Source organism: Bombina bombina, chromosome 1, assembly GCF_027579735.1.
Source record: "Bombina bombina isolate aBomBom1 chromosome 1, aBomBom1.pri, whole genome shotgun sequence".
Taxonomy (NCBI): Eukaryota; Metazoa; Chordata; class Amphibia; order Anura; family Bombinatoridae; genus Bombina; species Bombina bombina.
This window is the reverse complement of record NC_069499.1, coordinates 901,275,570-901,302,768: the sequence shown is the minus strand read 5'-3', so window position 1 is coordinate 901,302,768 and position 27,199 is coordinate 901,275,570. Positions and strand designations below refer to the sequence as shown.

The window sequence follows — 27,199 nt, the reverse complement described above, 5'->3', positions numbered from 1 at the left end:
TAATGGGCGGCATAAAAATATAATATGTTGTTAGGTAAAATACTGCGGGGGGTTTGTGTTTAATTTTAAAATAGTCAAGTATCAATTGTCAATGTTTTTTTAAGCAATGTAATGAAATTTTATTGAATTTGGTGATACTGATTGTAAAGAGAATTCTGACCCTTTATGCCTAGTAGAGGAGGCCAAAAACTAAATTAACTAAAGCATACAACAAGCCGAAACTCGCTAATGGGCTCAGTGTGAGCTGAATGCAGATTGGTATTTTTTGGCTCCCATTAACTTAAATAGGAGCTGAAAAAACAACCACCCTCCATTGTTCCTTTTAAGACCAGATTTGTGAGCATTCCAGCAGTCCATTTTTGGTTCAGAACCTTTGTAGTGCTTGCTGATTGGTGTCTAAATGTAACCACCAATCAGCAATCGCTACCTAGGTGCTGAAACAAAAATGGGCCGCTCCTAAACTTACATTCTTGCTTTTTCAAATATAGATACCAAGAGAACAAATACATTTGATAATAGGAGTAAATTAAAAAGTTGCTTAAAATTGCATGCCCGAAAGTTTAATTTTGACTAGACTATCCCTTTAATTTTCTTCCATTTTCTGCCCTTTACATTCATTTTTTTATGTATGACCACATTCAGGCAAATTCTTTAGGCCTGGTATGTGAAGCAAAGAGCAGGTGGTTTTAAAGTGTGTCATCAAAAATTGCTATTTAGTCCTTTACACATGCTTTAAAAATGTTTATTATGTGTGTGACAAATATTTACTGTCATAAAGGATTACTTTTTAAAAGATGTATAATCTGCATGATCTTTTTTTAATGTGTTTTTTTTTAAAAAAAAATTCCCAATAAACTAATGTGTTCACAGCTTGTTTGTATTTAGATGTCTAAAATAGGTAACAAAACTGTCTTATGACTCAAAATCTCAAGACATAAACTGTTACCATAGCAATAAAGTAATTCTGAGGGAACATATTCAAATAACATATGATAATGTATGTGTTTATTTATTATTTTTGGGCAATATAATAATTGAGAAATGCACTAAGTAATGAATTAAGATATCCAGCTATACTGATGCTGACTAATGTATACTTTTGTCTTGTCGCATTTTGATTGTTACATTGTTCACTTCCTTGCTGGAAGAAGTCTGCTTCTGCATATAAATATATAAGGTATATTTAAAGGGACACTGAACCCAAATTTTTTCTTTCGTGATTCAGATAGAGCATGCAATTTTAAGCAACTTTCTAATTTACTCCTATTATCAAATGTTATTCATTCTCATGGTATCTTTATTTGAAGTGCAAGAATGTAAGTTTAGATGCCGGCCCAGTTTTGGTGAAGACACTGTGTTGTTCTTGCTGATTGGTAGATAAATTCACCCACCAATAAACAAGTGCTTTCCATGGTACTGAACCAAAAAAATAGCTTAGATGCCTTCTTTTTCAAATAAAGAAAGATAGAGAACGAAGAAAAATTGATAATAGGAGTAAATTAGAAAGTTGATTAAAATTGCATGCTCTATCTGAACCACGAAAGAAAAAATTTGGGTTCAGTGTCCCTTTAAAAGGTATAATAAACAGTAAATATATTCTAGATCGACTCGTGTATTCAATACAGCAATTAGCATGACAATAATATCCAGATGTATTTCTTGATTAAATATTGAGAGAAAAAAAGTAAACTTGTCCATAAAGCAATTGGCACTAGAAAAATCTAACCTAGGTTTTCTTCTCTGCTGATTTTAAACAGCTTTCCAGTTTACTTTTATCATCAAATTTGCTTTGTACTCTTGGTATTCTTTGTTAAAAGCTAAATCTAGGTAGGCTCATATGCTAATTTCTAAGCCCTTGAATGCTGTCTCTTATCTCAGTGCATTTTGACAGTATTTCACAGCTAGACAGTACTAGTTCACGTGTGCTATATAGATAACATTGTGCTCACCCGTGTGGAGTAATTTAGTCAGCACTGATTGGCTAAAATGCAAGTCTGTCAAAACCACTGAGATAAGGGGGCAGATTTCAGAGGCTTAGATACAAGGTAATCACAGAGGTAAAAAATGTATTAATATAAATGTGTTGGTTATGCAAAACTGGGCAATGGGTAATAAAGGGTTTATCTATCTTTTTAAACAATAAAATGTCGACTGTCCCTTTAAATGTCCAGTGGTCTAAATTAGAGCAACATGTAAAGGAACGCCTTTGCCTCAATGCATTACAAATATGGCCCACAAGGAAGTAACACTGTGCATGTTCTATTATATGTTTTACTAATGGGGCTTTCATATGATTGACTTATTTGTCAGGTATTTTTTTGGAGCACAGCTAGTAAATCTACACAAGAGTTTGCAACCAATTACTTTGTTAAAGGGACATGATTTTATGATTCAGGCAGGGCGTATTATTTTAAACAACTTTCCGATATACTTCTATTAAAAAAATTGCTTCATTCACTTGGTGTCCTTTGTTGAAGGATCATCAATGCACTACCAGATGCTAGCTGAACACATCTGGTGAGCCAATGATGTGAGGCAAATATATGCCACCACCAATCAGCAGCTCGTTCCCAGTAGTGCATTGCTGCTTCTGAGCCTACCTAGGTATTTTTTTCAACAAAAGTTAGCAAAAGAATGAAACAAATCAGGTAATAGAAGTAAATTTGAAAGAGGTTTAAAATTGCATGTTCTGTCTGAATAATATCCCTTTAAATATAGCAGTGTTAAACTCAAATAGAAAAAAAGAAAATGTATGGAGTTTATTGACATTGCTTTGTGTTAAGTCTGGAGTCTGCGAACCCCACCATTTCAGAATTCAATTACATGAAAAGGAGACAAAATAAATCATAAAAGCATATTGCTATTTCTACTACATATAATTACATATTTGTTTAATGTGCCTTTAATGAGGTATAAAGTTTATCTAAAAGGAAAGACAAGCACATACACACACACACATACACACACACACACACACACACAATCTGTGGATATATCTCCTAAAAAAAAAAAAAAAAAATCCTAGCCCTGATTGCTGTTTCCAAAGAGGTAAATATGTAAATAAGATTGTGCTCTGATCAAAGCAATGTCTGTGTAGAATGTTGCGGGGGAGATAGTTTTTACCACACTTAAAAGAACCGGAAACCCAATTCTTTTCTTTCATTATTTAGAAAGAGTATGCAATTTTAAACAAGTTTCTATTTTACTTCTATTATAGAATTTGCTTAATTCTCTTTATATCCTTTGCTGAAAAGTATATCTAGATAGGCTCAGTAGCAGCTGATTGGTGGCTGCACATAGATGCCTCGTGTGATTGGCTCACCCATGTGCATTGGTATTTATTCAACAATGGATATCTAAAGAATGAAGCAATTTAGATAATAGAAGTAAATGAGAATGCTGTTTAAAATTGTGTTCTCTATCTGAATCATGAAAGAACATTTTTGGGTTTAATGTCCCTTTACGTATAAATGAGGCTCTTTAGCTTCACTAGAGGGAGTGGAAGAAGTACATTATGGGCCAGATTACAATTGAAGCACAAATTAACGCTCCCGATTGAGCGTTAATTGCGCTAGGAGTAAGATTTTTGCACTTGTCAGCAAAGTTAGAATATGGCATGCACATTGACGTATTCCCTGGAATTTAATTTTGAGCATGAAAGCAATGTATTTTAGATTACATAGGAAACATTTTTTCTTACAATATGCAAGTGGTTTGCAAAAATTGTCTTTTAAAAGTTAATCACTAGTTTGTGCATTTCAAAATCATCTTTAAAGGGACACTATACCCCAAATTTGTCTTTCATGATTCAGGTAGAGAATACAATTTTAAACAACATTCCAATTTACTTCTATAATCTAATTTGTTTTATTTTATAGATATCCTTTCTTGAAGAAATAACAATGCACATGGGTGAGCCAATCACACGGGGCATCTACTTTATGTGCAGCCACCAATCAGCAGATACTGAGCTTTTCTAGATATCCTTTTCAGCAAAGAATATAAAGAGAATGAAGCAAATAAGATAATAGAAGTAAAATAGAAATTTGTTTAAAATTGCATGCTTTTTCTAAATCATGAAAGAAAAAAAAAATTGGGTTTCATATCCCTTTAAGCTTTATAATAAACAAACATATAAATCTTGACATTTTAAAGAATATCCATACAGTGAAAAAGCTAAAAGTCAGTATCAAAAGTTTTTATTGCTGATTTTGTATTTCTAGATGGAAAACAAGATAAGGTACACTTGTCAACATCTGTTCCCTATATATTCACACTAATAATGTATATTAGAACAGATGTATTGTGTGCTGCAAATGCATCAAAAACATTAATATAGTGTTGTAATATATTCTTTCATAAATTTAACAATTTATATTCAAGTTGGTGGTGGGGAAGGATTTTTTTTTTTTTACTTATATGCCTTAAGACAATATAACAAGTAAGGAACATACAGGAAAATGAACATAAAATAGGTTTTGCTGCCAGCCGAGCAGTTGGTAATGTATTCTTTCTAGTTTATAGTATTTGTGACATTAACATAATTTACAATAAGTGCTACCTTTTGACACATAGGAAAATAACATTTCAAATAAATCATATGTATTTATTTATTACCACTCAACATGGATAAACAAATATATAAATAAATAAGGAGTTGCATCTAAATATTTACTGTTATAAACATAAAAAATATTTAAAACAAAATATATGTGTGTTTTTCAGTTTTTGAGTTAAAATAGAACAATTTAATAAATAAATATAAATTATTTTGAAATACAGTGAGTTAAAAGTATACAAGATAAAGGCAAAAAAAAAAAAAAAAAGTACAAGATTAAAAACTGTATTCTTTTTCTTCTTCTTGCTAATGAAAGTACATAGATACTGAAGGACATTTATCAAAATACTAATCTGAAAAAAAAAGCAGCTAAAGGGATATTTATAATTGGACCAGGTGGGATTTTACTTGCAGAAAGAGGGAGAAAAATAAACAATTATGTTAAATGTTGATGTACTATTATTAAGCATAACTAAACATTTTACTGTGAAATTCACTGTTAGTTTTCTGTCCTTTTAAAGCATGCAACATATATGTTCCTTATTCTACTGAGTTATTTCCCCCATAAACATAAAGAAACACACAAATACTCCCAAGAATGTATGAAACTGATTATCCACATCCTACTTCACTAGACTTCACCTATAACCCCAACCCCATATGCAATTAAGGGGCAGTAGTCAAAATGAAACTCTCATGATTCAGATACAATATTAAACAACTTTTAAATGTACTTCTATTATCTAATTTGCTTCATTCTATTGGTATCATTTGCTAAAAAGCATATCTAGGTAGACTCAGGAGCAGCAATAAACCACTGTGAGCTAGCTGTTGATTGGTGGCTGCACATTTATATGTCTGTTGTCATTGGGTCACTCATGTGTTCACCTTTCCCGCAGTATTGCATTGCTGCTCCTTTAATAAAAGATACTAAGAAAATGTAACAAATTTATTAGAAGAACATTGGAAAGTAGTTTAAAATGGTATGTTCTCTCTGAATCACGAAAGAAAAAAAATGTGAAGTTTCATGTCCCTTTAAGTAAAGAATCTGAGGATTGTACAGCATAAACATGCAAAATAAATACTCAGTGTATATTGCAATGTTGTTTCATTTTTATTAAAGGGACAGTATACACCAATTTTCATATAACTGCATGTAATAGACACTACCATAAATAATAATATGCACAGATACTGGTCTAAAAACCCAGCATAAAACCGTTTTAAAACTTACTTAGAAGCTCCCAGCTTAGCTCTGTTGAAAAGGTTACTGGAACACCCACTGCAAGTGTGACATAACAGACACTCCCCCCTCCCCCTTTCTCTGCATATGAAAATACTTTTTACACAGGCAGGAGCAAACTGGAGGAGGGATACATCAGTATTCTCATAAAACTTTGGGGCTTGGTTAGGAGTCTGAAAATCAGAGCAATGTTATTTAAAAATAAGCAAAACTCATTTTTTTAAAAAGAAAAAAAAAACTGTATAGGCTATATAAATAGATCATCTTCAAAACATTTATGCAAAGAAAAATCTAGTGTATAATGTCCCTTTAATGATGTAATTTATGGGCAATAGGATTTTGAGTTGAGTTTCCCCTTAGGTTGTGAGTACTTGTTACTACTATAGGCTAGCACAAAAGTCTTCTTAAGCAGGATCATGTGAAGGTTTATTATAAATGAGGCTGATCTTCTGGCTTTGGATTCATTCTCTTTATGTGTCAGCAGTGCAGTGAGCCAGCAAATAGCTCTTCAGATTGAACGTACAGGAGCTTGATGTGTTACTTAGAGAGCCCTCCTGTCTATAAGGTGGCTGTTGGCTTTTATACACAAAGAGGCTGCAGCTAATACTTATCAGTTGTGAACCTTGCCTCAAGGGCAAATTGATCTTCCTGATTAAGGCAGTGAGGGGACATTATGTAGATATAGATTTCTAGTATTAATGCGAGTGTTATGCTACAATACCTCTATTGCTTTACAATTTTTATGCCTTGATTTATCAAATGGTTTCAGCTTATCTCGCAATGGCCAGAATTTATCAGCCAGAAAATAAATACATTAAATGATTCTACAAAATAAGGGAGTGGAGCATAATTCATATAAATAAAAACTCTAAAATCATGGGTCATGATCCAAAATTAGATGATAAAAGACTTAAAGGGACAGAAAATACGTTAAAATTGTAATAATTGTCTGTGTAATAAAAAAGCTACATTATACATCATTTAAAAGTTAAGATTTAAAGGGACATGGAACCAAAAAATAAATATTTCATGATTCAGACAGAGAATATCATTTTAAACAACTTTACAATTTATTTCTATTATCTAACTTGCTTCATTCTCTATCCTCTATCCTTTGTTGAAGAAACAGAAATGCGCATGGGTGAGCCAATAACATGAGGCATATATGTGCAGCCACTAATCAGAAGCTCTTGAACCTACCTAGGTATGCTTTTCCACAAAGGATACTAAGATAACAGAACAAATTAGATAATAGAAGTAAATCGGAAAAATGGGTTTCATGACCTTTTAAGAGTTTGCACATGGCAGACCTCTGCCGCTAATCTGCGTCAGCAGAGGTGATAAGATAAGATACTGCAAAACAATGAAGAATGTCCTAACAAAATGACAATGGCTAGTTGTTTCTATTCCAGTAACAAATTTGTATTGGCTCATTCAAACAAGGCAAGTAGTGGCTACACCAAACAAGGTGATAATGGATGACAAACATTTCCAACTCACCCAGTATGGTAGTTTACTGTTCCTGTTATTTGGAATGGCCTATCTGCTGCTGGGTTTTCAATTCATCATTGTATTTCAATAATGTTTAAGATAAAGAACAAATCTGATTAAATGTTTTGGACCAAGAAATAATCTAATAGAAAAATGTGATTTTTTTTTGTATATTTTTCATGTACAGGTGGCCCTCGGTTTACGCCGGTTCAATTTGCATAGTTTCAGAATAACAACCTTTTTTTCAGTCAGTTGACTGCTATTGAAAAGCATTGAAAAGCAGTGCACTAATTTAAATAGCCAGTAGGTGGAGCTGTCCGCTTGTGTTGCAGCAAAGTTATGCAATTTAGCAGACTGAAATTAATCTGTGTACACAGAACAGACCTTAGCTATCGAGCAGCTTTCAAGCAACAAGATCTAGCAACCACTTCCCTATTATCTTCCTGTCCAGCTGCTTGAGGTGAGGGTGCCTAACTGCCTATTAATCAATCCAGATTGAAATGCATAGAATAGGTGCAGACCCAATATTATCTAACAGGCTAACAATGCAGAGAACTGTTTGCTGAAAAATGCAAGTAAAAAATGTTTTTGTTCATCAAACTTAGTTTGATGACGCAGTCTGTTGTGTGATTATTAGCAAATGTTTTTGTTCATTAAATTTAGTTTGATGATACAATCTGTTGTGTGATTATTTAACTAGGTTTTTATAATGCTGTTTAGCATTTAAAGTCTTCATTTCAAAGCTTTAAAAATAATGTATTAGGTGTTACTCATGACAGTTTTGAAAGGGGCCTGGAATCTAACTCCCTCACTTCCCATTGACTTACATTATAAACTGGGTTTCAATTTACAACGGCGTAAACTGAGGGATACCTGTATTTGGATTAGATATGTTGGATTTTAGTAAATAAAATGAAATTTTTCTTTTATAATTCTTTAGGATGTGTAATTTTGTGATCAGAATAATACACAATGATGAGGTAACTGTGAAAAAATGACAACATACGTATTCCAATGCATTTAATTTCCAAATATTTATTACTTAATTAAGCCTAATAATGTGCAAGTTCTGTATACACTGAACCATACAGTAAATAAATAACTATATACAAGGGACTTGAAGAGAGACATATAGGGCTAGATTATAAGTGGTGTGCTGATGTTACATTATTGTACCCACATTAACTAGCCCACGTATTGCAAGTTGGAAGTAAATGTGACAGAGGAGCACAAACTAAATATGCGCCCGTCTGGTTAGCGCAACTGAAGACCTCGAATAAAGGGTTAGGGTTAAATAGAAGTTGCATTAAACACAACATAAATACATTATTTTTTTTATTTTTTTTTATGTTTCTAACAGTAAATATTTAGAAGCAACCCCCCTATTTTATTTAAATATTTGTTTATCCATGTTGAGTGGTAATAACTAAATACATATGTTTTATTTGAACTATAAAATCCTGAAGTAAGCGTGTGTTGGCTTTTGCTCGCGCGAAAACATTTTACTTTCAATTTTACTTTTTGTGGTGTTTGTACATGAACGGAAGCAATAAATACTGTGCCACTTGTAATCCGGCCCATAATATTTAAGACAATAGAAAAGACACACACACAAAAACCCATGGTGTATTGTCAAATTTAGGAGTCTATAAGATCAATAAATAGAGATTACTGATGAAGGTTGTTGGAGAGAAATGTGTATTTAGCTTAAATGACATCTCAGATAAATAGTTCATCCATTCAGAAGTCTTTGTAGGAAAGCCAAGAACACATTTATATATTTTTGCTAGAAATGCATAGAATTTTTACTGTCCAATTGTATTCAGTTTCATGATAGAGCCAATATCCACGCTAGGTTATTGGCACTGTTCTGTATGCTAGCACGGCTATTGGCTTAGAGGTGAAAACATCATCTCATTGAAAAAAGAGCGCTGTGCTGTGGGCGGCCAGAGCCGTGGTTGGCCAGAGCCGCTTAGTTTAACAAGGAAACAGCTGCACATAAAGGATACTAATAGCACACTTTTTTTTACTAAGTCATCACTGAACGTACTATTTATTTTTAGTACTGGTAAATTGTACCGTTTTTTTAAATGCTAGGATTTACTATCACTTTGAGTATGTCTGTCAAAGCCTCATATACCACACTGTGAGTGTTGTGATTGTTAATTACATTTATTCCTAAATGGCATAATCAAGAGATATAATGCTAGTTTATGAAATTAGCAGCATTTTACATCTTACATAAAGTTTTTTTTGTACCTCTGTAGGGAGTATGGGAGCAGCCCTTTTATTTTAAAGCAAAATACAAATAAATCATATGAATCATAAAGTGGATGAGTTTATATGGCAATAGTGTTTCATTTTAATTAATTAATTGTTGCAGAATGACATTATTATTATTATTTTATATCCTTTTCTATTCAGTGGAATATCACTGAATTTCGATGCATTGCTGTTTAAACTCAAGCTAGCTGTAACTGTGGTTCAGTTTGTCTATGGTACAACATTTACAACATTCCACAAAGGGACAATAAAAAGACAGGTTAAGGGTTAATTTAACTAATGATTTCTCTCTCAAACTGAATCAACTATACATGTGACCAGCATGTGCATGTACTATCATCGGAGTATATCCGCTAACACCATCTGGTCCGTCCTCCCCTTGGCCTCATTGACCAGCACGCTCGCAATCCCCACGCTCGTAATCATTAGCCTACCATTACTCGAGGCGGGTATGCTCTCCGTGTCTGCTATCCAACTCCTGGGCTGTATGCGATACTGTGGACCAATCGGGTACTCCTTTCTGACTTGGGGAGGGTCTAAGCATTCCATCTCACTCTGTCCTGCTCTGACTCTCCTATACACTATATGCTGGTCTCCATGGGTACACCGTGCTACTGAGCTTCAAATCTGTATAAAGGGAGAACCCTACTCCCTTTGAATATGCAAAAAAGAAAAGTAGATAATCAAAGCTCCAAGAAGCAAGTGTTGAAAATCCAAACACTTTATTCTTTAACAACATTAAAAGTCCATTCACAGGAACAATCATCAAGGTAGTCACAGTGCTGAACTTACGCGTTTCGGCTATACGCCGTATTCATAGTTAAAGGACCCCTCAATGCAGTAGAATTGCATAATTAACAAGTGCGTAATAAAAAGACAATATCATAACACTTACTCAAATAAGCAGTAGATTTTTTTTCGGACAAATTTATTTTTTCTCCCATTTTCCCGCCCCCTGCATCCTGCAACAGACATCAGCCAATTACAGACTAATTTATGTATTCCCTGTGAGCTTGTGCACATGCTCAGTAGTATCTTGTTCCCCAGGAAGTGTTAATATAAAAAGACTGTGCAAAATTTGATAATGGAATTAAATTGGAAAGTGTCTTAAAAATGCATGTTCAATCTGAATCATAAAAGTTTATTTTGACTTGAGTGTTACTAACTGGTCTCAGTAGGGGATATGAAATAATAACTAAGTTACAACGTAGCAGCAACCATTACTTTATAGTAACTCAGAGAAAATGGAACACACACAATTAATTGTCTTTAAAGTAGTATATTAGATCATTTACAATCTCAAGTCCCTTTCAAACATTTTCTAAATGCTTTTCTAATTTACAGCATCTTACTTCTTTGTACTCTAGTTGAAAGCAAGGTACGCTATAGTCACTTATCCCAATAACCCCTTCTGAACCCAGCAAAATGTAAATGTCAGAAAGATTACTTTGAAAGTTAAGTTTAACAAATAAAGTGAAAGATAAGCTTAACAGATAAGAAGCAGTGCTATCTTCAAATCCCACAGAGTGTTTCAGTATAAGATCAAGGAATCTTCAAAAATATTAATGTATGATAGGTTTCTCAGTATAGTATTTATCAGTGGTCCCTAACTTGACTCCTATGGACTCAATATATCAACCTAAGCTCAGGCTATTGCGCTTAAGTCCTAAATCATTAGCTGATCTAAGAAGAATAGAGTTGGACTAAATTAACATGCAAAAAGTACCACTGTATTGTTATCTGCATTGTATAGTATGTAGTCATGTTTTTCTTATTCAGAATTTATATTTTGTTATCGGTTTATTTTAAAATAAAAGTATTTTAAAATAAACGTGAAATTGTATTTTCTCCAAAATTAATTAGTATATTTTAATTATGTTGTGCTTGATCTTAATAACACTATTTATCTGTGATTTACTTTAGATTTTTAGCTCTTAATTTATCCATAATCCCTGCACATCAGAACAGCTGTCTCCAGTTAGAGATTTTTGTCAGCCAAATGACAGAGCAAATGTTCTCCTTAGCATTCATTTTGCTATCTAAATGTTTCTATAAAACAATTGTTAACATTCAAATATTACAAATGAACATTGATTGAAATAGAGATGTTCAGAGGTTTTTGAGTACCACCATATTTGATTGTTTGAAAAAAGCAAAAAAAAAATAATGTTGAGTGATCGGCAAATATCTGAGTTATTTCGAACTACCAAATGTGTCCATGCATAGTTATTTCTCAGAAATGGGATAAAACATTTGCCATTACCTATTTTTTCCTCTGCTTTGTTTTACACTCAGCTCTTGGCATATGTAACAAGCCTCTCAGTAACTGGTCATACCTCCTAGATTGTCGGCACCTTCCAGTTTTACCTCTATAGCAGTCACAAAACCTGACTTCATTTTGAGCTCTGATATGCTGCTAATCTGCACCTGCTGTATATTTAGAATACAATTCAGTGCCCACATTTACACTTTCTTTTCATTAGCATCCACCATTAGTGGATTTTCAAATTCCTAATGCTTGCTTGAAAACCTCTTAATGACCTTTCTTCTTTCTATCATGCCTCACTCTAAATATATCCGTCTTTGCTTCTAGGATCTATCTCTACATTCACAGTTTCATTACTACCCTGTGTTATCTTAGTTCCCATCTCTAGTGTCATTCTCTTCTACAGATAGAAAAGAGGTAGAAAATAGATCTGTTAATTCTTCTACATTGAAGTACCTTATCCACTGTTATACGAATGCCCAAATCATGTCACACCTTAATGGGATAATCTAGTACAAAAATAAAATGCACTATTTTATTTTTAAACAAATTATTTATTTCACTATGTGTTTAACTCCCTACATAGGGGTAAAATTAGGGTTGCCATGTGTCCTGGTATGACCAGGACAGCCCTGGAATTGGGAAGCAAGTCTTATGTCTCTAGTCCTCTTCACAATTTCCTCCCTCTCCAACTTCTCAGCCCCTCCTGCCTACTGTACTTGCGTATTGATGGCCAGCTCTCCAAGCAAGCAGAGGTGGATCTGCAAGATTAAGGATTCCCTGGAAACTGCAGCAGCACTGTGGCAGTGAGGGTCACAAACCGAGAGAATACATGCTGCCTGTCATAACTAGCCAGTCATGCTGTTAGAGAATCCCCAGGGACCCCTTACCTCAGCTGTCTGCCGACAGAATCTAATAAAAGTCCTGCATGTACCTGTGGCATGGACCTGGTCTAGGTTTGTGTTGGTCTACAGGTTTCAATACTGTATACTCTCAATGCAAATTAAAATAAATAAAAAATAAGTGAATAGAAAAGCTTTTACATTCACTGTGATGTTCTATGCTATTGTTGTTGTTTTTTAAAAAAAAAAACATGAAGCCACACCCATAAAACATAACGATTCCAAACCTACAAGCCACACCTCTCAAAATGTGGTTTGGTAAAAGGTGACAACTCTAGGGTACAGTTACAAATCTGCACCTGTGCTACTCCAGATGAGGATACAGCTTATGAGCCAATCAGAAGCAGGCATACATGTACTGTATATATACTGTAATAACTTGCCTCGTCTTCATCTGGAGCACAAAAGGGATGTTCCAGGAGTGTGACTTTGACTACTTGTTTAACCCCTTTCAAAAAACATAAAATGTAGTAAACTAAGGGAATTTTCCCTTAATTTACAATTAGTGAAGTTTCATATTTACGGTAAATATTATAATTGTGGTAAGAATGCATTTAAACCAATAGCAAATAAAGTCCATTGATAATAAATAAAGAACAGTATAAATTATTAAAATAGGCAGCACAATGTACAGCTTTATGAACAGCTTAGATTCATGTAGTATATACCAGGTATTTGTTACAAAGTTTTTGTTCTTCCTGTATATCTCGAAGGTTAAACAGGCATTAACTTCAATGACTCTTTAATAGTGTTAAATCTCAGCATAGCAGTCAAAATGATTCATATTTGATAGCATTTGTTCTACAATACTGGTGTCAGATAAGGCATTTATTTTAAACATAATAATATTCTGACAGAATTTCCAGTGTTGCATTATATATGAAAACCAACCCTTATAGAGTTTTTAATCTGAGAGCAACAGAAGTGAATGAACGACAATGGAAAACACAATTTCATACATGAGAAGTTGCCCTGAATGTTCATTCCAGATAAGTACATAATTAATAATAATAATAATAATAATCTTACTAGCAACAATAATAAAACATTGAAAGTATCCATTTTATTGACCTCAGAAGGTTAAAATGATTGGTGGACCTTATCAGGCGTAAGAACCTATGACCTTGACTTGCACACTGTCTATGTGCCGTGCATCAACTAAATAGTATCTGTAGTTTTCAACAATTGGACTTGCGAGGCAAAATTATTTAATCTGTGATAAAGCACTGGTAAGGATATGTGATCTTCAGGAATCCAGAAGTTAAAATCCTTGGAAGATCACATATCCTTATATCCTTACCAGTGCTTTATCACATTTTTTTCTTTATTGATTATATATTTTTTGTGATATTACAAGTTAACATTTTTTTTTAAAATGATTTAATCTAGTTACATAGGATATCATTTATTTTGGTAGATAAAATGCCACCATCAGAAATGGCATTTGTTAGACAAAATGACTTTTGAATGATTGGGTGTGTGTTAGCTCTTGAAACTATGGTATAGACTGTATAATTAACAGATTCTATCATTAGAACACAGCAAGCAAAAGAGATTGATTTACCGCCAATACTATTTGTAGGATATTTTTTTTTAAAACAAGTTTGTTGAATGCATTAAATGTTGGACTTGGTAAAAATTGACTAGAGATACATTAATAACTAGATGAATGGCCAATAAAACCCAGTTTGTAAGCTGAAAGGAATCTTAGATATTGGATAGATTTGAAAATGAAAAATATTTTTTTCACCAATTTATGATCCTTGTAAATCTAGACTTTCTTAATCTTTCTTAAATAATACCTCCCAAAGTTACCAAAATAAAAACACACAGAGGGTTGAGGTACCAAGTGAAATGTGATATGCAGTAAACTTTTCTATTTTTGTTACACTTAATACATTAGAAAGCTGCCCATCCAAAAGAAACAAAAACAAATTATGCATTTACCAAAATTGTTGACATATATTAATGAGTTATTTGCTTTTATAATAATTTAAATTAATAAATCCTCATGTTATAAAAATGAAATACCTAAATTCTTGTCAAATAAGCATTAATATAAAAAAAAATAAAGATGATAATAATAATAAAAAAATAAATAAATCTACATCAATATTTATCTTTTTAAAGTAGCAATGAAGCTATAGATTTAAAATTATCATTGAAAAAGGCAATAAACTCACAAATTAAAATACCTTTACATGGATTTTAACAATACCGAAAATGAGTACAAACCATGCAATGTTTTAAAACGTGCAAATTATTATTTTTAAAATCTATTTTCAATACAATTTTTGCCTATAATCAAAACGTTTTTTTTTTTTTTTTATAATACAGGAAATTGGCAAAGATAGTTTTTAGAAAACAAATACAAAAATCTGGGTAGTTTCTTTGTATTGAGGATTTGAAATTGGAAAATAGAGAAATTCTATAAAAAAAAATAAATAAAAAAAAAGGTTCTCATATTGCCTAAGACCTACAACCCATAAATTTCCTACCTGTGATCTTTTCTACACTAAAAATAGTTATTAGAGTATTATAGGTAGTCACTATATTGCTGTTAATAATCTATAAGCACATCCCCTCTTAGGACATTATCAAAGATATACATATTTTATATTGCAAATTTGTTGATAAAAGTGACCTAGATTTACAAAATTGTGTAGCCTTTTAAAATGCTATTGATACACCCTGATAAAAAGAAGGAATTGTTTTGTAAATGGAAAGTTTTTCTATGTTTTATATCTTAGCACTTATTCAATTAGAGATTCAATATTCAAGCAAAGAATTTAATTATAGATTTATATGTAGCTTTATCACATGAAACAGCTGAGTTGACTCAAGCTCTCTGCTAAACATGTTAAATTGAACTAAAAACTCCATATAATTGTGTGTAGCACAACAGATGTGCACATAAATATTCAACCAATATAGCTAAAATCACAACAGCATTCCTAGATCTTAATTACTATTATACATCAGTGCTTTTAAAGTGTATGTATGCTTTTTATTCTTCCATTTTATGACCCTCAACATATATTTGGTTGAAATTAGGATGGCTGGAGATTTAAAAATAAATATTACTTCTATTTGGAGGAAAAAAAATAATATATATATATATATATATATATATATATATATACATATTATTCTATAATTTTTGTATGAATAATTGTCACCCATAAACAACCAGCTGTTTTTAATTAAGCTTTGTAATTGAAAGCTGTTGTGGGTATTTGTATTAACATTGCAAATAGAAAAAGAGTCTTGTAGTATACTACTGGCTAGATAAGAGATATAAAAATCGAGCCTGTACGTTAACTAAATTTCTGTATAACAATTTATATTGTTTAATAGTCCTTACTGCAAAGAATCCTATTGATGGCTGAATTTAATTCCTCTAACCTAGGATTGTTCAACATGTTATATGATCTGTCCACTCGTTTTTTTTGTTTTTTTTGTCACAGTACTGTCACATATTTTAATAACTCTCTTATTCAAAATTAACCTAAATACTAATTTATAAATACAGTTAAAATAAGCAGTGACTTTATTATGTATATGTCTATTAATATGCTTGCACAAATTTCATAGTGTAGCTTCATATAACCTTTTGAGAAATTGAAGTTGTTTGTGGTACGACCGCTGCTTCTTCACTTTAGATTGCAAGCTTGCATAAGCCTGCACTGAAATGTCCCCAGAGCTACCAAAGCTACATAAAGGGACAGTGAAGTCAAAATTAAACTTGCATGATTCAGATAGGGTATGCAATTTTAAACACCTTTCCAATTTACTTTTATTATCAAATTTGCCCTCTTATCTCAGTGCATTTTGACAGTTTTTCACAGTTGGATACTGCTAAGTCATGTGTACCATATGGATAATATTATGCTCATTCACGTGGAGTTATTTATGAATCAGCAATGATTGGCTAAAATGCAATTCTGTCAAAAGAACTGAGATAAGAGGGCAGTCTGCAGAAGCTGGCTATGCAAAACTGGGGAATGGGTAATAAAGGGATTATGTATCTTTTTAAACTATAAAAAAATTCAAGTAGACTGTCCCTATAAGTAGCTTCATAAATAAGGGCCTTTATCTTAAAGCTTTCAACTTGCATCAAGCAACAAGCAAATTCTGTTTAATGTATAGGTTCTTTCCATCTTAATGGGAGGAGAGTCCACTGCTTCATTCATTACTTGTGGGAATTAAGAACCTGGCCACCAGGAGGAGGCAAAGACACCCCAGCCAAAGGCTTAAATACCTCACCCACTCCCCTCATCCCCCAGTCATTCTTTGCCTTTCGTCACAGGAGGTTAGCAGAGAAGTGTCGGAAGATTCGGAGTAGTCTCTTATGGAGGGTAGTACTCTTCGCAATGGGACAGGAGTTTTAAGTAGTCCTGTCAGCCTTCCAGTGGGAGCATGGGTGAAAGTTAGAGTCCGGAGATGCAGGGAGAGTCTTTCTGCAAAACCATCCCGACTTAGATTAACACTTCCTAAGCAATCAGCGTTGATGAGTTTCGCTGCCTGCTTTCTTCTCAAGTCCATGTCAGGAGCGATGCTACTAACCTGTCACACTTGAAAGGCCGTGTTCCTGTTCCACGGCATAGATTCTGGTAAGATTGTTTCATTTTTTATACATGTATGATAACGCTAGAAGACAGGGTCACAGTGTGACTCCTTTTATCTGTATAGAATCAAGGGTTAATATCTACTGAGGAGGATTATTGAACAGGGGGAATTAATCATATGTTTATTTGATTTTATGCTGCTTTATGTGTGAGATGTTATGAGCTCATAGGCTGTTATGGAATATACAGGTTTTACTTTCACTTTGAGAGCCATGCAGCTTACGAGCTTGGCGCGTTGTTTCTCATATCAGGGTCGGTCCTACATTGTGCACCATGTGATTCTTCTCTCTTCCTGACCGGGTGTCGATCAGAGAGGAGTCCTAACTCTCTGTACTGTCTGGGTCATGGGAGGTGGTGAGTGCCCCAGCCATTGGGATTTAACGTTGCAGTTTTTTTGACTAAAATAAAATGTTTTATTTTCTATAGTTCTCTGGTTATTGCACTAGCGATGGAGGAATCTGTTACTTAGAGGGATCTCCCTCTATTTCTAATGAGTAATTCCTGTTTACATTGTGAGGAGGCCTTAGTTCCGCACTCTTAAATTATGTTCCATATGCCTTGATAATGTGATAATATCGAACATGTTTGATACCATTGAGCCGTCCACCTCGGAGGAGTTGTCATTCAGTGAGGTGCGTAACCTACATGCTTATATCTCTACATATGCAGTTTCCCATAGCATTGCTGATCATCCACCTGGAGGGGGCCATTTTGTCTCTAGACGTTACTGCGCAGCTCAGACGGCGGTGCCTGCGGCCATTAATGCTTTACCTCACCCTGCTTAGTGCAAGCAAAAGGTTACATATTGCACTCCTTCCCAGAGTACATCAGATAATTTATTGGATTTAACTGATAGGGTTATCCGATAATGAAGTTCTTTCTGAGACTTCAGAGTATGAACATTCTGAGTCGGAGTCTGCTGCCTCTAAACTTCCGGCTGCGGAGGAACTAGACTTTAGTTTTAGGATTTTGTGCTTTTTTCTAAAGGAAGAGCAAGATGGAATGCTTTTAGAATTCAGTGATTCCAGAGGCCAAATTGCCTGAGGAACCTTTGATTCCTAATTTGGATAGAGTATGAGGACAGGGTGGTACCTTACCCTTCCCTGCTCCTGTTAGATGGTGATCAATATTATTAATGAATGGGACTGGATTGTTCCTCTCTTCTCCCTTTAACAATTTGTTCTCGGCCCTGGACTCTCAGTGCAGTTGTGAGGTTATGGCACTATCTTCACCCTTGCTAAACGTATTACTATCCTGTTTGAGGATAGCACTTCGTTTTAGGAGCCCATGGATAAAGGATAGAAACTCTGTTAAAAAAATTGTTTCAACATACGGGATATTTGTTTTAACCGGAGGCTGCCGTTGCCACAGTTGCTGGAGAAACTACCTTCGGGTATAACTCCTTATAGGATTGATCGGGGTGGAGAGGTCCCCTTGATGTTACTCAGGAAAAGATTTATGGTCTTGAGGGTTGCTAATCTTTTATCTGTGATGCTATTAGGCAGATTATTCGCCTGAATGCGAAGGCTTCAGCTTTTTATGTTCAGGCCCATCGGGCTCTGGCTGAAGTCATGGTCTGTGGATATGACTTCTAAGTCTAGACTTCTTTTCCTTCCCTTTAGGGGAATGATTTTGTTTGGTCTGGGCCTGAACTCAATTATCTCCACGGTCGCAGGGGGCAAGGGTGCCCTCCTATCGCATGAGAATATGAACGAGTCTAAGGGACAATTTTGTTCTTCTTGTTTGGCTAAAGCCCTTGTCAGCAGTCCTCTGCTAGCCTGAGCAAACCAAGAGCTCTTGGAAGCCGGCTCAGTCCTGGAATAAATCCAAGCTGAGCAAGAAGCCCAACAAGTTTAAGTCATCATGAACAGGCGATCCCTGGTCCTCTTCTGGATCATATAGGGGGCAGACTGTCGGTCTTTCAGTTGCTTGGTTCAGGGACGTGCAGGATCCATGGGTCCTGGAGGTCATAGCTCAGGGTTACAAGATAGGTTTCAAGTCTCTGCCACCCAAGGGCAGTTTCCTCCTTTCTCTTCTGTCTTCCTGACCAGAAAGGAGGGAAGCCTTCTGGGGTGCGTGCAGGATATGTCCTCTTAGGAGTTTTTGTCCCGGTGCCTATCACTGTGAGAGGTTTGGGATACTATTCAAACCTTTTTGTGGTCCCAAAGAAGGAGGGAATCTTCCATCCAATTGGGACGTAAAGTGCTTAAGCAAGTTTTTTAAATGTCCCCTCGTTCAAGAGGGAGACAATAAGTTAATTCTTCCCCTCATTCGAGAAGGGCAGTTCATGACCACAATAGATCTGAAGGATGCTCCCTTCATGTACCAGTCCTCAAGGACCACTTCCAGTCCCTAAGGTTCGCGTTCCTTGGACCAGCACTTCCAGTTTATTGATCTTCTTTTTTTTCTAGCTGGTATAGTGGTGAGCATAGCTAACACAGCATTCTCCAAGAAATTTTTTGAAGAATGGACCATTCAGAATCTCTCTGTCTTCAAAAAAAAAATTTCTGGCAGGCTAGAGATGTTGTAGGCTAGCTTCAACATGTCTTGCTCTCCAGACCTCCTTAGGGCCATCTGTGGCTCGGTGTATGGAGGTGATTGGTCTCATGGTTTCCAGCATGGACATCATTTCCTTTGCCAGGTTTTACCTCAGACTGTTGCAACTGCTCATGCTGAGGCAGTGGAACGGCGATCATTTGGATCTGTCTCCACAGATTTCTCTGGACAACCAATCGAGAGAATCCCTCTCTTGGTGTTTTTGTCTGGATCTCTTGTCACAAGGGATGTCCGTCTCAAAACCGTCCTGGGTGATTGTGTTACGGTTGTGAGTCTGTCAGGATGGGGAGCTGTTTGGGGTGCCAGGAAGGCACAGGGCCTATGGACTCAGGAGGAAATGCTCCTACCCGATCGCATTTTTGATCTTCGGGCAGTATACAATGCTCTGAAGGCTTGGCCTCTAATGGGTTCGTCCCAGTTTATCAGATTCCAAACAGACAATATATCCTCGGTGGCTTCCATCAACCACCAGGGGGGAACGAGAAGCTCCCTAGCTATGAGGGAAGTATCTCGGTTTCTGGAGTGGGCAGAGACCCATATTGTTCACTGTCAGCGATCCACATTCCGGGTGTGGACAACTGGGAAGCGGATTCCTCAAGCAGACATTCCTTTCATCCGGGGAAATGTGCTCTCCATCCCGAGTGTTGATTGAGATTTGCCAGAGGAAGATCTTATGATGTCTCAATACCAAGCTACCCAGATATGGGTCGAGGTACAGGGATCCTCAGGCGGAGCTAACAGATGCATTAGCGGGGCCTTGGAGGTTCAATCTAATTTATCTTTTCCGGCCGCTAACACCACTTCCTAGTGTAGTGGCTTGAATCAAGCAGGCGTCAGTGATACTGATTGCTCCATTTGGCTGCGAAGGATATGGTTCACGGACTAGTGGTAATGTCATTATCTCCTCCGTGGAAGTTAGCTTGTTGCATCGATCTGCCGTCCAAGGTCTATTTGTTTATCTATGTCTAGATCTGTGAGGCTTACTGCGTGGAGATTGAATGCTTAGTCCTAGCCAAGAGAAGGTTTGCTGAGAGTGTTATTTTAATCTCATTCAAGCTCGTAGCTGGTTGCTCGTCGCATCTGTCATAAGGTGTGGAGGACCTACTTATTCTGTTCTCCAGGATGAACTGGAGAAGTGCTTTTCTGCAAGTCCCCTGAGGCGACAGATTTCGGCCCTGTCTGTGTTACTGCGCAGGAGGTTTGCTAAGCTTCCTGATGTGCAGTCACTTGTTAAGGCTCTGCTAGGATCAGACCTGTGTTTAGATCTATTGCTCCTTCTTGGAGTTTAAATCTTGTTCTTTGGGTTTTGCACATGCTCCACTGGAGCCTATGCATGAAGTTGACATTAAATTATGTCTTGGAAGGTTCCTTTTCTACAGGCTATTGATTTTGCGTGAAGAATATCTATGATTACTGCCTTGCAATGCGTCCCTCCTTATTTTACTTTCCATGCTGATAAGGCTGTTCTATGAACCTAGTTAGGTTTTCTTACAAAGGTTGTGTCAATTGCATCATCAATCAAGAGATTGTGGTTCCTTCCTATGTCCTACTTTTCTTCGTCGTAGGGACGTTTTCAATGTAATTCTGGATGTGGTTTGTGCCTTGAAGTTCTATCTTCAGGCCACAAAGGTATTTAGACAAACTTCTTTCTCTGTTTGTTCTCTTCCCGGGAAGCGTGGTGGTCAGAGGGCCTCTTCAACTTCCTTATTGTTTTGGCTAAGGAGTGTCCTCCGTTTTGCAATGAGACAGCAGGACATAAGCCTTCTCTGAGGATTATTTCTCATTCAACTAGAGCTGTCGCCTCTTCTTGGGCCCTAAGAACAAGACTTCTATGGAGCAGTTTTGTAAGGCGGCTACTTGGTCCTCTTTACATACTTTTGCAAGATTTTACAAACTTGATGTTTTTGCTTCGGCGGAAGCAGCTTTTGGAGAAAAGTTCTGCAGGTTGTGGTGCCCTCAGTATAGGGTCCGCCTCCTTTTTCCCTCCCGTTTTTTTCATTCAAGTGTACTCTAGAGCTTGGCTATTTGTTCCCACAAGTAATGAATGAAGCAGTGGACTCTCCTTCCATTAAGATGGAAAACATAAATTATACTTACCTGATACTTTCATTTCCATCTGTGGGAGGAGAGTCCACTGCTCCCGCCCGTTTCTCCGGGGGACGAACCTAAATTTAATATTATTCTTCTGGCACCATTTATACTCTGATATTTCTCCTACTGTTCCTTGTTCCCTTGGCAGAATGAATGGGGGATGAGGGGAGTGGGGGAGGTATTTAAGTCTTTGGCTCTGGTGTCTTTGCCTGGTGACCAGGTTCTTAATTCCCACAAGTAATGAATGAAGCAGTGGACTCTCCTCCCACAGATGGAAATGAAATTATCAGGTAAGAATAATTTATGTTTTTTAAAGGGATGTTACACATAAGCTAGCTCACTTGAAAGTGCTGCAGAATATGTTTGCAAAGCTGACTAGAAAATACAACTTGAACAACTCTGTTAAAAAAAGTAGATATTTTACCTTCAAATGTTATAAATTCACTTATCTTTCAGCTACTCTTTATATTGTCATGTGTGTGGTGGAAAAACTGCCAATCAGCGTTATCAGTGCTGAGTAAGTACTTTTGCTTTGCTGTGATCTTGTGGGATTTCACCATGATCTGGCAAACTTTCATAGTAAACTTTCTTAAACTGAGGAGGAAACTAAAGTTACTGGGCCTGTCAGATGCCAGTCATGGGACAATCATTCTGAATCCCTTTACAGTAAGATCTGACTACTTACAAAAGATCTGACTCTTTGTCTTACAAAAATGTTCATGCTACAATTTTTTTGTTGGCAGCGTTTTTTTTAGATAGTGTTACTCCCACATCTTCTTTCATTTGCCAGCTTCGCAAGACTCTGTCTTGCGTTCTAAGATTGTCTTGCAATGTTCATCCAGTTTTAGTCTCATAATCACCACCTTGTTGGGGTGAATTGGGGTGAATACCTACATGAACTGTGGTGCCATGAGCCTTCTCACACTACACACCTTGGACTACAATCTGTTGCCCTTTGTAGTCCCCGCACATGATCTGCACTTAATTATCTTTGTGGGTGGGCAAGGAAAATTATTTTTCTGCTCACATGGGAAAGGGCATTGCCTCTTACAGTTCTTGCTGCAGTCAGATGAAACAAATTGATTTAACGGATTTTATGTAAAATTTGTAGTCAGCTTTATACTTTTAAATGATTCCGCATATCGATAGCATTTTCTTATCGTATATGTTGCTGGTAAAGTCAGATTTTGGGTAATCCTAGCATTACACGGGTAAAATGGACATTATCCAAGTGGTTGTGGGTAAAGCCAGATGTAACATTCTCCTCATAGTAAATCTCTTCATAGTGCATCAAGTCACTGCATCAAAGATATATACCTGTATGATGCACTGTAATTCCCCCATCTTCACTATCTTTTTTCCTCCGCCTGGGGGGTTCAAGGGGGGCGAAACCCCCCTTGTAAACCTCAATCCCCAAGGTTCACTTGGGGTGGATGCCAGAGATTGGCGGGGCACCTTCCTTGAACCCCCCAGGTGGAGGCAAAATAAATAGTGTAGATGGGGGAATTATAGTACATCAGGCTTTACCCACAGCCATTTGGATAATGTTCATTTTACCCGGGTAATCCTAGGATTCCTTTTATTACCCGTAACATATTTATACATTTGCTAAATGCCATTAATTAATGCACAAGTTGCAAAATACTCAATCTCAGGAAATACTGGCAGTTGATTTTGGCAAGGTATATCCAGATGACTACATACACAGGTATACATTGCACATTCCTATATTTATAAATATGTGGTTTCAGATAAAATTCTACTTTTTTTGATCAAGCTTTTTTTAGTCTCATCCTCCCACTAGAAAGTATAATTTGAAGCCAGGAGTATTATTCTTTGATATCTTACCACTCAGTCGGCTTGTGCTATCTTGTAATGCTAATATAAAAGAACTAAAGTCAAAATAACTAATCAAATAGAACTTGTGTGCGGTGCCAAAGACAAACAATGAATCAAAGCATTGTTTTTATAATAATATTGTGGGTATAATGAAAAGTATCAGTTACAGAACGTAAATATCATCAGGATAAAAATGTCTGATTTATTCCTCGAAGGTCTTCATCAAATCAATCCCCAATGAATGTTGTTCTTATAAAAGATGTATGTTGACTCATTATAATGTAGGCTTTTTTTTTCCCTTTTTTTTTATTAAGTGCCTAATGCATTTATATTAACACTTTTAAATAGTATAGAACACATTCAGTTATATTGATATAATTTGTTTTCATTATTTAATTATTATTTCATTTCAGGAAACAATAGCCAAATATCAAAAGTGCCTGTTGTGATAAAAGTCCTTGATGTTAACGATAATGCACCAGAATTTGCAACTGATTATGAGGCATTCCTATGTGAAAATGGAAAACCCGGACAGGTAAATATTACAGGAATTGTATCAATCCTATAAAATTAATTTAGTTATTTGGTTAATGAGTGATCAAATATTATACTCCAATAATAATCTTAATAGATGTTTTTATTAATGGCCTTTATAAAGTATTTTTTTTTAAAAACCTTTGCAGCTGTGGACATGGACAGAAACACAGGCACATGAGAGCTCGCTTGTGCAATCTCGACCTCCCGCTCTCTAACAACTAAACACACAAGAGCAAGGCCTTTTAATCACCCAAACAAGCAAGTTCAAGATAATTTAAAAACTGCAACCCCAAAATAGAGAGAGGATAAGAAACAGGAAATACTTCTTAAATTTGTGGTTGCAGGTTTCTAATTTACTTCTATTATCAATTTTTCTTTGCTCTCTTGCTATCTTGTGTTGAAAAGCAGGGATGTATGCTTAGGAGCGGACCCATTTCTGAAGCACTATATGGCAGCAGCATTGCAAGAATGTTCTCCATTTGCAAGAGCACTATATGGCAGCACAGAATATCATGAGAACTAAGCAAATTTGATAATAGAAGTCAATTGGAAACGTAAATTGTATGTGCTGCCTTTAGCAGTCAAAGAAAACCCTACTGAGAATTATCTACCCCATCTATGCCTAAAGAAATGTGTTCTTTCAGACCTATATCAGGAACTTATGAACACAATCAGCTGTATAAAACACCAATTAAAATGACTTTTTTATTAGAACAAACAATTACTTATAATTGCATATTTTCTATAAATATTTATATACCTAAAACCTTTTAATAGGCTGAAAGCTTTTAAGTGTGGTCAGTGCCCCATTTTATCACTTTGTCAATGGACTTGTTTTTTTATTTAGCTCTAAATCAATCTAGTATATATTTACCTAGGTGACCTTTTCAGTCATGTCATAAATTTCATTAACACTCAGGAAATCTGCAGCCTCTTAGTGTGAGTAGATACTACATACAAATGAAAATGCTTTTAGGTCTCTGGAAAAAACCTAATCCTTATTCTACATTTTCTTTTTTTTTTCTGTAAAGGCTACAAAATGATATCTAGGCAGACCTGCCTGATTCATGCCATTATTTTTTTTTTTCCACCACATTTGGAAGACCATGGTAGTCTTCATTGAAATTCAATAGAGATGAGCTATGCTGTGTTAAGCAGCATAAAATACAATTTGTCAAGAGAAAATCAATGAATGGCTGGGTAAAGATGATTCTTTTAAAGATCATACAATGTTTTATATACAGGCTTTCAAACTACCTATTGTAACAAACAAACATGAATTGAGTGTTCTTGAAAGCTTACCTAAAATAATATTGTGGTCAAAAATTCTAATCTTATTGGTTGACGTATTGCACTTTATTTTATTTGTAATATTTCCGATTGAAAAAAAAAAAAGTTTTAAAATACTGAATATAGTAGGTGATTCTGATAAAGTTTTGTCACTTGTCAATATTTTTCACCAATTAGAAAACTATTATTTTATATAGATTTTTTTTTATTGTTCTGAAAATGTCCACACATATGAAATATTAATGTTATATGATTTAACCTAGATGGCAAATGTTCTGATAAAGATTGACTGAATTTAAAAATAGATGGCATTTGAAATACACTATTATTATTATTATTATTATTATTATTATTTATAAGTTATTAAACTAACCTCTTCAGGACGGAAGCAACAGTCCAAGTTCAGGCCATAAATAAAAGAGCAAACCCTTAAATGGAGTTAGGGAGACTGAACTGACTCAGGCCAGAAAAGATTTTAACCAGCTCCTCCAGGAGGAAAACCATAAAATTGCAATCTGGTTAAATCAGAAGTACTATGAGGGTGGAGACAAAGCCGGGAAACTCTTAGCGAGAACACTTAAGAGATCCCAGCTTAAGGCATATGTCTATTCCATGAGAGATCACATGGACAAGGTCCATAGGGATAGCCCTGGCATAGCGGAAACTTTCCGGCATTATTATAGCGGTCTTTATAACTTAACGCCCACGGAGACTGCTTGTGAAGCTGCAGGTTCTTCCTGGGATCTTATGGCTCAAAAATATCTCAAAGACACGAAACTGAAAGAGCTGAACTCAGAGGCAGCTGATCTCCTTGACTCCTCTCTGACCAGAGAGGAGATAGAGGATGCTCTAAAAAGCCTTCCAAGTGGGAGGTGCCCTGGCCCGGACGGGCTAGGCTCGAAATATTATAAGACCTTTCTGCCCATCCTATTACCACACTTGCAATCCATGTTCAACTCTTTATCTGAAGGGAGGGCTTTGCCTACCTCTATGCTAGCGGCATATATAACGGTGATCCCGAAGACGGGTAAACCACCCGATAGACCGCAAAGCTACAGACCGATCTCTTTGCTAAACGCCGATGTCAAGATTTTGGCAAAGGTGCTGGCAAATAGAGTTAATAAGTTTCTTCCTGGTCTGATTGCCTTGGATCAGGTGGGGTTTGTCCCTGGTCGAGAGGCCAGGGATAACACCCTTAAGATTATACAGCTGATTTCACACTCGGCCAAAGGAGGGCTGCCGCTCGCCCTGTTGTCGACCGATGCAGAAAAAGCTTTCGACAGGGTGAGCTGGCAGTTCCTTAAGAATACCCTGAAGAGGGTGGGCTTTGGTGAGCGGTTCGTGGAGATGGTTTTCTGCCTTTACTCTGGGCCTACTGCACGGGTTAGGGTCAATGGTCTTTTGTCTGAGCCATTTGCCATTACCAATGGGACCAGACAGGGGTGCCCTCTGTCTCCCCTGCTGTTCGCCATCTCGGTTGAAGCACTGGCGTGCAATATCCGTGACAACTGCGGA

The 27,199-nt window shown here is 35.9% G+C and overlaps 1 protein-coding gene across 1 annotated transcript in view; it reads left to right on the top strand.

The window, feature by feature from the left end:
- CDH8 (cadherin 8) overlaps window positions 1-27,199 on the top strand; it is a 658,573-nt gene that overhangs the window by 520,835 nt on the left and 110,539 nt on the right. The window contains exon 9 of the mRNA XM_053699570.1: window positions 24,271-24,392. Coding sequence (XP_053555545.1) covers window positions 24,271-24,392 — 122 coding nt within the window. The remainder of the gene's footprint in view (window positions 1-24,270; window positions 24,393-27,199) is intronic.